Source organism: Eptatretus burgeri, chromosome 12 (genome assembly GCF_056783735.1).
Source record: "Eptatretus burgeri isolate ZD-2024b chromosome 12, Ebu_testis_v1, whole genome shotgun sequence".
Taxonomy (NCBI): domain Eukaryota; kingdom Metazoa; phylum Chordata; class Myxini; order Myxiniformes; family Myxinidae; genus Eptatretus; species Eptatretus burgeri.
Genome location: NC_140972.1, coordinates 89,973,644 through 89,983,643, shown reverse-complemented (window position 1 = coordinate 89,983,643; position 10,000 = coordinate 89,973,644). Strand labels below are relative to the sequence as shown.

The following is a 10,000-nucleotide window of genomic DNA, read 5'->3' as shown; positions in this document are numbered from 1 at the left end:
GGTAGTGCTTCAGTCATACGATCCATGCAGGCGATTCACAACTCTGTGCGTACATGTGATAGCATGTATGCACACATTCAGAGCCTCACTTCTCAACTTAGGCAAAGGCTTGAAGAACCTACTGCTGGGGGTATGCCAGCTGCCCTGAGCACCTCGTAACTTGGACATGCCACCCAGTAGAATCAGGGATGAGTGTTGCATTGAAATGTTACCCTCAAGTTTTTTTTTTAATGACATCATTAATTATTCTTGCCTTTTGGTCTTTAAACTTACTTGCCTAATACCTGAGCTCTGCCTTCTGTCAAAAAAAGATTTCTCAAAAAGAAAGAAAAAAAAAACAAACAAACATCCGTGCATCCATCCATCTGTGATAGGTTTTCATTATCGCAATAACTTATGAACGGCTGAAAAGATCAAACTTGGTACAAGTATGTATAATGATGCAAAGATGAAGTGATTCAATTTTGGGGTCAAAGGTCAGAGGTCATGTTGGGTAAAAGTTCTGTTACTGCACTCACTTGTGAGCCAGTGATTGGATTTTGACCAAACTTGCTACAAGTGTTATGATGATGCAAGGATGAACTGATTAGATTTTGGGGTCAAGAGGTCAAAGGTTAGAGATCATGTCAGGTAAAAATGTGATACTTAAGAACAACAGAGATGAACCGATTCAAATTTGGGTTCAACGGGTCATCTGCCCTTCGAAAATCAATTTTCAGACTGTAACTCGAGTTAAAGCATCTGGTGTTCTATCTCTCTATCTCTCTCTTTCTCTCTCTCTTGTGACCTTCAACTGAGATGAAACGTAACAATATGTTGACCTCTAACTCAGCCAGAAGCATACCCCATCGACACATTCCTGTCAAATTATATTTTCTAGTTGTTCATACTTCTTACCTGTCTGGTTGATTTTTCTGTTTATTGGGGAACCAGATTTGCAGTAAATGATGGCATGTTCGGTTATGCAAATGAGGTATCCTGCATCAATCACTTTGCTTCCCGGTTGCTTTCATGTGATGTAGTGTCAAACGGTATACGTACATGACACTGAAACATATTGTCTGTAAGCAAGTGCTGCATTTCAAGGTGATTCTGTCTTGATCAAGTACATTTGAAGGCAGACATACATCTCAGGTTGATGTTTAAAATGCTAAGCTTACGTACCTTCTCTTAGTGATTGTCTTTTGAGACATCTCTTCTGGAAAGTTTGAGCTTTACGTTGATTGGCCTTATGGGCCTTCAGGGCAGAAACTCACAGATTCTTTGCCTTGGAGGACAAGGAATGTATTTTACTCCATTTGCTGTGTTCTTCACAGTTCAGTACATTGCTTGATTATAATTTTTAGTTTGATTCAAAGCAACACCGTTCTTTGATTCATCCATTTGTTGTATATAAAGTGCTGAACATTTTCTCATTTTGCCTCTAGAAGTCCTCTTGTACCATGGAGAATCACTTGAGCTGATGCTGCGGCGCTGGGCCAAGCTGGAGAAGGATTTCCGCTTGAAGAACGGCCGCTACGACATTAGCAAAGTTCCTGACATCTATGATTGTGTGAAGTACGACGTGCAGCATAATGGCGCTCTTGGATTGCTGCAGATACAAGATCTCTACAAGATATCCAAAGCTCTTGCAGACGTTGTTATACCACTGGTGAGGGGGTCTGTGATTGGGCCAGCTGCAAGCCGTTTACTATAACAAAGGGCTTTATGGTTATCCAGATCTGTAGATTCTCGTTAGGAACCAGCTGTGTCGAGGAATATAGAGACACAAGGGGTGTGACGGTGTTATTTTGCTAAATACCTGAGTGTTTAATCTTCTTTATTGTCCAACGTCATTGAACGTGTGATATCAACTGCAGGAATATGGTCTCACAAAGGAGGAGAAGATGGACGTGGCCTTGGGTTTCTGCCAACCACTCATCCGCAAGATTCGCTCAGACCTGCAGCGCACGCAGGATGATGACACCGTTTACAAGTTGCACCCTCAGTATGCATTGCTGCTTTACACGTGGTACATGCATGTCAGACTATTTGTAGAACACATCCTGTCTTTCTTGAGGAAATGAAGGCAGTTGTTCATTCACTAATATACAACTGCATCGTGATATGGTACGAGTCACCTGACGTTCATTCATTAAAGATTCATGGAGGTGCATTAGGGCAGTTGTAGTGGTCGAGATAATGAAATTGTAGGATGTACTAGTTCTTAAGATTTATTTTTATAAATACTTTCCTTGCAATTTCATTCAGAGAGGAAGCAGTACCTCTATAATGTGTGCAATTCACTCATTCATTATACAAGCTATTTAGTACCATATGCAAACACTACATGATTTATAGATTACTAACACGATGCAAATGAATACGAGTTACTTTCTATAATACAATTGCAAGCTACAAAATGCTGGAAACCGTTCATTAAATCTTATGAAAGAGGACAGATTGTTTCACCATGGACCACAGACCGTGACCCCAAACTGACATTACACGTTGCATCGATTTGCATTTTTTTTTATTTTTTACCTCAACATCAGTCTTGAAGGTGTTATGGTATCATTCCAGTTCTCATCTGCAGATCAAAATGGGTGATCTAAAGCTTGTACAAAAAGTTATTTGTTCCAGCCCTTAGAACTGGCGGATATGAATATATAACTCTGCTCTCCAAAAAGATTGTCGGGCGAACCCTCCAATCTACTTCCTTAACAATCCTGTTGAAGTTCAGTCACACAAACTCTTGGGCTTCACCATCAGCCATAAATATTTTTTGGGCAAATCACATTTTTAGGTTGGCCTCCAAAGCCAGCTTTCAACTGGGCATCCTCCGTCATACAAAGTCCTACCTTGGCACATCTAAACTCTTGTCCACTTACAAGGCCTTCATTCGCAGCTTGGAGTACTGGTCTCCTCTCTGGGCCAGGGCCCCTACCTCACTTTGTTCAGGTTAACCTGTGGAAACCAAACCCTTCAAAATCATTGGAATCTCCCACGATGATGCTGAGTCTCTGGGCTGATCACTTTAATATCGCAGAAGGTGTTCTGAAGGTCTCTTCTCCCTTGTTCCCTTGAAGTTTACTTTTGGATGTTCCACACGTTTTGCAGCTTCTTCACCCCCTTACAATGTATCTATCCCGATAGCCAGCACCGTTTGATACTCCTCCAGCTTCTTTCCTCGTGCTGCTCTATTCTGGAACTCTTTTCTCGTGTCCTTTCTACAGTTCAAAAGGAATGCTAATCAATTTCTTATGCTCTCTCTTTCTCAAACTCTCCTGGTGTAGCTCCCTCCAAGATTTACCTGTTGCTAAAAACATTTAAGGCAGGAAAAATAATTGTATAGAATAGGAGTTAGAAAGCAAGTAATAAATCATTGAAATCCATCAGCTGATACAGAATTATGTCCATTTCTTATTTTTGGCTCATATTTATTGTAGGAAGATGACAACCACTCACTCCTACACTTGTGGCTGTTGACAACGATGGGAAGTGAACCCATCCCAGTGGTAGTGAAGAAACAAGGGTTAAATCACTCCAGCAAATGCCCATTCAAAGACAGAATTAGAAATTGGAAATAGAATAAAAGACAGCAAAGATGAGTGTATTTTACAACCCTTGCATGTCATTAGCCAAATAGGTGGGTTAACCACTGATATGGAGCGGTGCATTATCATGGAAAACACCTCGAGTAAGATGAGTAATCAGATGGATTTGCACACTCGTGCAAACTAATTCATAAAATGTATGGGTTCTCTGAAATAAAATATTTTTCAGCCTTTTGAATGCTTTCTTTATTTTATCTTTGTTTTTTCCAGCCAGTGATACACAGCCATTACTCATGCTTATTTATTCACCAAGGGAAGGCCGACTCTGTACTCACATGATATTATGAGATTGATTAAGTGTATCAGAATCGCTTCTTTTTTTTTCTTCTTTAATTTAATTGCCCAAAAGTTGTGATAATTGCTTTAAATGCTCTTGTCCACCCCATGCATCCTCTCCTGCCACACATTCCTCACCACACCCATTGTTTGTCCAAGTTTTCCTCTATCTTGTCCTTGAACTCTGCTGTTGGTGTTCCTCACCTCCCTCTCTCGTGCGTACGTGACTTTACTTCACAAGTGAAAGACACATGCACTCCTTGCTCACCTTACTGTACTGTGGAGGCTTACTCAATGTCTACCTTCTCTTCAATCTCATTCTTCCCTCCAGGTTTTCAAGAAAGCAGTTCACCACCATCTCAGATTGTCCCCAATCCAAAATCGTGATCCTTTCTACCCCCGTTAACCTCCACCCTGCCCCATCCCAAATCCTTCCTCCTTCAAATGTCCAGGTTTTTTGGGCTTTTTTTTTTTTCCTGAGATTTACCTTGTGTCCATTCTGTCCACCCCATGCATCCTTTCCTGACACACATGCCTTCCTACACCATTGTTTGTTAAAGTCTCCCTCTGTTTTGTCCTTTAACTCTGCTGTTGGCGTCTCACCCCCACCTCTCCAGTGCTAATTTTTGTCCTATTACTTCCTGGTCCATTCAGTGTCCTAGTTCTTCCATGAGCCTTGACTGTATACAAAAAAGAAAGATTATCTCATAACTTGTAGGATTCAACAGCTCTTTTCAAGTCGTATAATATCTGCAGTGTCAACTATTCATTATGGGTGTTTGCGTGCACGAGCATGTGCGTTCCCCCTCCCCGTTATCCGTACGCCCCTCATTGTGGATGTGATTTTGGGAACTTGGCTGGAGATCACACTGCATGCATGTTTGCTGCTTGCCAGGTACTCAAGTGGTGTGTTGAGCCCAGAGAGACACGTGCGTACGCGACTTTACTTCACAAGTGAAAGTCACGTGCACTCCTTGCTCAACCTTCTGCGCTACGGAGGCTTACTCGATGTACAATTCCTGCACACATACCTTATATTATTTCTTGTACAATGCATTGCAAGCAAGAAGTACAAAATATATATCTTCTTTGCTTTCGTTAAAATGCTTCACAGACCAATAGAGATTTCATACTTTTTTGATCCACATTCATGTCATTGTCATCTCATGTAATTCAGTGACTATGCAACTCCTTATGTGGGGGGGAGGGGGGGGTCAGAACAGCTAACCAATGTAATATGTAGCCTGAAGGTTCATTCTGTAACTATTTTGTATTTTTATTTTTAGGTTTTCTCGTATATTGCTGCTTCAATTATCTTTACTAGCGAGAGTACACCTCCTTCTCGGCACACCTCCAGTGGGCAATGTGCTGCGGCATATTCTTGGAAACGCACTTTCTAATTTTTGTCATTTTTGAATTTTTTTATTAATCAAAGCCTATCATAGTCCACATCAAAAGATAAAGGAAGATGATTTTTAATAGTGGCTCCCACCAAAGGTGGCGCTATATATTCGCCACATGTCAACTTAACAGTTTCGGTGACATCCACGTTTGCTCCATTATCGTAATATATTCAGCGCGTTTCAATTTCATTCTTCCCTTTGTCCATTCTTCCTCCAAGTATCCTTCTGTGTCCCTCTAACATGCTATTGGTGTGTTTCCTAGATTCTCACTGTTTTGCTCCATTCTGTCTCTTCCACAAGCCTCAACTTTATATACAAACTTATTTAATTTGATTTTTTTTCTCTTTTTCACAGCATTCTCCATGTAATTTAATTAGTAACAGGCAAACTTGCCAAGAGATATGACTCGGTTGTATTTCAGGATTTCCATTAACTGCAGTTTCATGGAGATTGGGTGTGACCTGAGTGTCATGTTCTCACAGGAAGATCGGCATGAACAGTGGTCTTGTGCCATGGACTACCTGAGCAATGTCTCCGAGCTAAACTACATGACACAGATCGTCATCATGCTGTATGAAGATCCCAACAAGGTGGGCATCATCATGTAATTGCATTATTGCTACGTTTTCTCATGCAAGTCGTGCTATAATTGATGAACCATGATGTCATAGTGAAAGCCAGAACTATTCCCCTACATAGCCACTGCGTTTTCCATCCTTTTGTAAGGCACGCCTTTAATCAACATTATTTCAGACATGCCCATAAGCATTCAAACGACTTCTCCATTCACCAGACTACCTATATTACTTACATTTTCATCTTAATTTCTTTTAAAACGAGGCAATCTTATCGTCTTTTGGTTGTGGGTGAGAGGCTCGTGGAAGAGCAATATTGCGCGAGATATAATGGCAGCATACTGATTGGAGTGGTGAGAAAATAACCCACACAAACAAGCAGGTGAATGCACAACAACGTGTAGAGATATTAAAAAGGCCTAAAAAATGTGTGCCAACTGTGTCTGCGGACGTCCTCCTGCAGTTGGTTACATTCCCTGGGAGGTTGATGGCAGGATTTGCACTCCGGCCACCACTAAACATTTCAATCCACAAAACACACTGTAGTGTGTGTCGGGGTGGTGCTGAGGTGTCGTCCACCAGACAGCGGTCTCCTCTGGTTAACTTGAAACGGTCCCTTCGGGTGGGTGCCTGGACTGTCCCATCCCAAAGAAATGGGGATGGGCCAGGCATCTATCTGCCTGGGAGATGTATGTATAGAAAGTGTCGTGGATTTATCACGAACATAAAACATGGTTTGAGAGAGATGGAGAGTTTTAAAGAGTTCTTTCAACCTAATGACTGCATGATTCAATGGCCATTCGCATGATCAGTTGGGGGTTGTCTATCAATGAGGTTTTGACCCTTCAATCACAGAATCTTTCTGAATGGCAGGTATTGTCAGGAGAGAGACACAAAGACAGCCAAATATTTGACATTGCATTCCACTTTCCTTTTTTACATAATCTAAGACTCGTAGTGGAGCTGCAATTGGAGGGAAACATTCCTTATGAGTACAGACATTATGCAAAAACAGGAAAAAATACAGCTTACACTTCAAAATGTAATTAAAACTATATGTTATTAATAATTCATAAATTAGCCGTGAGAACGATAGAAGCTAAGCTGCAGAGGGACTCCCTCACACATCACTGTTGTAAAAAAGTGTGCTGTTATTAAAAACAAGCTGAAGATGCAGTCATGATGTAAATTAAGCTTTAAAAGTAATCTCAACGTCAAGTATAATATATATATATATATATATATATATATATATATATATATATATATATAAATAATAAGCCTGGTGTTGGCGCAGTAGTTAGGGCAGCGGCTTGGGATTCAAGAGGTCCTGAGTTCAAGCCCCGTTGGGCCACTGAATTAATACACCAGGGGGTTGACTCAGCCTGTCATCCTTCCGAGGTCGGCGAAATGAGTACCAGAAAAAACTGGGCCGGTGTATACCCCGGTTAAGATAGGTGTACCATATCCCTGTGTCGAAAGAGGTGACCAGGGTTGCGTCAGGAAGGGCATCCGGCGTAAAACATGTGCCAAATCACGATGCTGATCATACGGATGATCCGCTGTGGCGACCCCTAACGGGAGCAGCCGAAAGAAGATGTGTATATATATATATATATATATATATATATATATATATATATATATATATATATATATATATATATATATATATATATATATATATATATAGTTGCGGTTCTCGGAACCACATGTATACAACATATAGGTGTCCCAAGACAGTTATTCCATTATTATACGTGTAGATAGTCCCCTTCCTTTTGTTTAGTGAGACAACAAGGGAGTGCGTTGCGATGATCTAATAGCTAGAGTTGCTTCAGTCATTTTCTCCTTCATTTCATCCCCACTCTTCTTCTTTTCTGATTATTCCTGAGGTAAATCGGCCACGTGCGCCTTCGCTATAAAGTGGGGCCTCGTGGAGGCCAGCGCGTGCGGCGCCATGGTGGGGAAACTGCAGCGCAGAGTCATGTGGTGTGCTCATTGGTGCTGGACTATTGACTTGAGCTTCCGATGGTCTGGGGAGAATAGCCGATTGCATTAAAAAGGCATGCAAGTAAATACCTCTTAAGAGGCTGCACGAATGGTGTTTTTCACGGCACGGGAAACACGGCCAGCACGACGCCCACGCTGCACGAGACGCGTACGGAGGCCAATAAAGCCGACTCCATGCAATGTTGGGCAGGATACGAGTGTGCGGGTCGAAGCGGCTTGTTCTTTTTTTAACCTCAATGCCTGACACATATTGGTGTTCGCCCCATGCACATGCTAGCGAAGTCGTGTGAAAGCGAGCGCTGGCCACGTGCGTAATGGTGGAACCGCGTGCACTGCATGGAATGTGCTCGAAAGCAGACATGTATGCCACTCGTGAAACGTGCATGGATTTATCCATGGCGATGTACCTTCGGTCCTCGCTGGCAGCGGTGAATTCTCCACGGATGGTGAATGTCTTATCGTCTCTGCGGCCAGCGAGGCTGCGTTCGAACCAGGGAACGTACAGTGCGGGCCACGTTGGCATGCGTGGAACAAGCGCGTTGATCGACGCTGGTCAAACGCCCGAGTGGGCATGCAGGACCCTCGACCGGTCGCCCAGGGGTTTTTGCAGGATGATTCACGTGCCAATTTCGGTGTGGGCGATTCATGTCATCTTGTGGGTTTGGAGTGCAGTATTGCCGCTGTTTGAGATGGCCTTGCAGGAAACGAAGTGAGGCAGTTTCCGACCCAAGCTGGTGGGCCACGGGAGGGGTCGGGGCCAATTGGAGCGCCCGATTCGGGTGATGACGTTTGGATTCAGCATGGCCCCTCCCCCCCGAGCTGCGGGCCCTATAAAGGTCGGGGCAATCCCTCTTGTCGGTCGGTCTGTGTTTCCTGTTCCTCGTCTCTGCCTCCTCGTCTCCGCCCACACCACGTCGACCCCACCCACCTACCTGATCCCGCCTACTACTCCACCCTCGCCCTCTGGACTCCGCTCCTTCTCCACTCAAGCTCTTCCTTCACGAACACAGTCTCCACACGTGCAGCTTGAGCCAGAGACAATGCTCCCACTGTCGGGTACCGCACCCCGGAGCATCCTCCCCCCCCCCCCGAAAGGTATTGGTGGCACGTCGTGCTATCGTGCGCACAGGTACGAGATCATAGCCTCAACTCCCCCCCCCCTCCCTGGTTGCAAAACTCCCTCTTCATCAGGTTTTCTGTGTGTGTGTGTGTGTGTGTGTGTGTGTGTGTGTGTGTGTGTGTGTGTGTGTGTGTGTGTGTGTGTGTGTGTGTGTGTGTGTGTGTGTGTGTGTGTGTGTGTGTGTGTGTTTGCTGGCACCTGTCTGCTTAAGTAAGACTACAGAAGATTGTTGTTGTTATTGTTATTATTTTCACGTTAAGTCCGCTCTGTGTCCCCTTTTGTAAGTTGCCTGTTTATTGTCGCACCACGCTTCTTTCTATCCCTGCATTACACACAACAATAAATCTTCACTGTGCCACATATCTTTCCTCGCCTGCTTGTGAATAAATTATTATTATTAGGAATGTTCCCTGCTCGTTTTTGTCTTTTCTTCCCTTCCCTTGATCCAGCATGGTCCGAATCCAAGTTTAGACGGGACTTTCTTCCCAACGATCCGTTCCTTTTAGCCGGTACGTCCTTGGCAGTGTCGCTCGGCTGCATCCGATCCTGTTCGGACAAGGCGTACTGAGGGCGTGTTCCCCGGTGATTAAATCACGTGATTAATGAGGTAACCCGATTAACCCATATACGGGAGGGACCCTAGGTCACGTGGTTGAGTTATTGGCATGCATGGTCGGTTAAGCGACCTGCCGCGTCACGGAATTATCCGTGTGCGACGGCTTATAATTCCGGGGAGTCTCGTGGGAACCCCCACCAAGTGGTCTTCTCACCCGACCCCCCTGCCCGCGACTATATATATATATATATATATATATATATATATATATATATATATATATATATATATATATATATATATATATATATATATATATATATATATATATATATATATATATCTTCTTTCGGCTAGCTCCCGTTAGGGGTCGCCACAGCGGATCAACCATCTCCATTTTGCTCTATCCTCCACATCTTCCATTGACACTCCAACCACCCGCATGTCCGCCCTCACCGTAT

General features: G+C 43.4%; 1 protein-coding gene across 25 annotated transcripts in view; it reads left to right on the top strand.

The window, feature by feature from the left end:
* The window catches only part of LOC147016111 (inositol hexakisphosphate and diphosphoinositol-pentakisphosphate kinase 2-like), a 177,666-nt gene that overhangs the window by 95,924 nt on the left and 71,742 nt on the right, over positions 1–10,000 (top strand). For 20 of the 25 annotated variants that reach the window (XM_085848817.1, XM_085848821.1, XM_085848811.1 and 17 more), the window contains 5 exons: positions 1–130; positions 1,428–1,651; positions 1,860–2,011; positions 4,768–4,882; positions 5,758–5,865. The exon at positions 1–130 is cut by the window's left edge and continues 12 nt beyond it. In XM_085848817.1, coding sequence (XP_085704943.1) covers positions 1–130; positions 1,428–1,651; positions 1,860–2,011; positions 4,768–4,882; positions 5,758–5,865 — 729 coding nt within the window. The remainder of the gene's footprint in view (positions 131–1,427; positions 1,652–1,859; positions 2,012–4,767; positions 4,883–5,757; positions 5,866–10,000) is intronic. The other 5 variants (XM_085848829.1, XM_085848828.1, XM_085848818.1 and 2 more) reach the window with 1 other exon arrangement.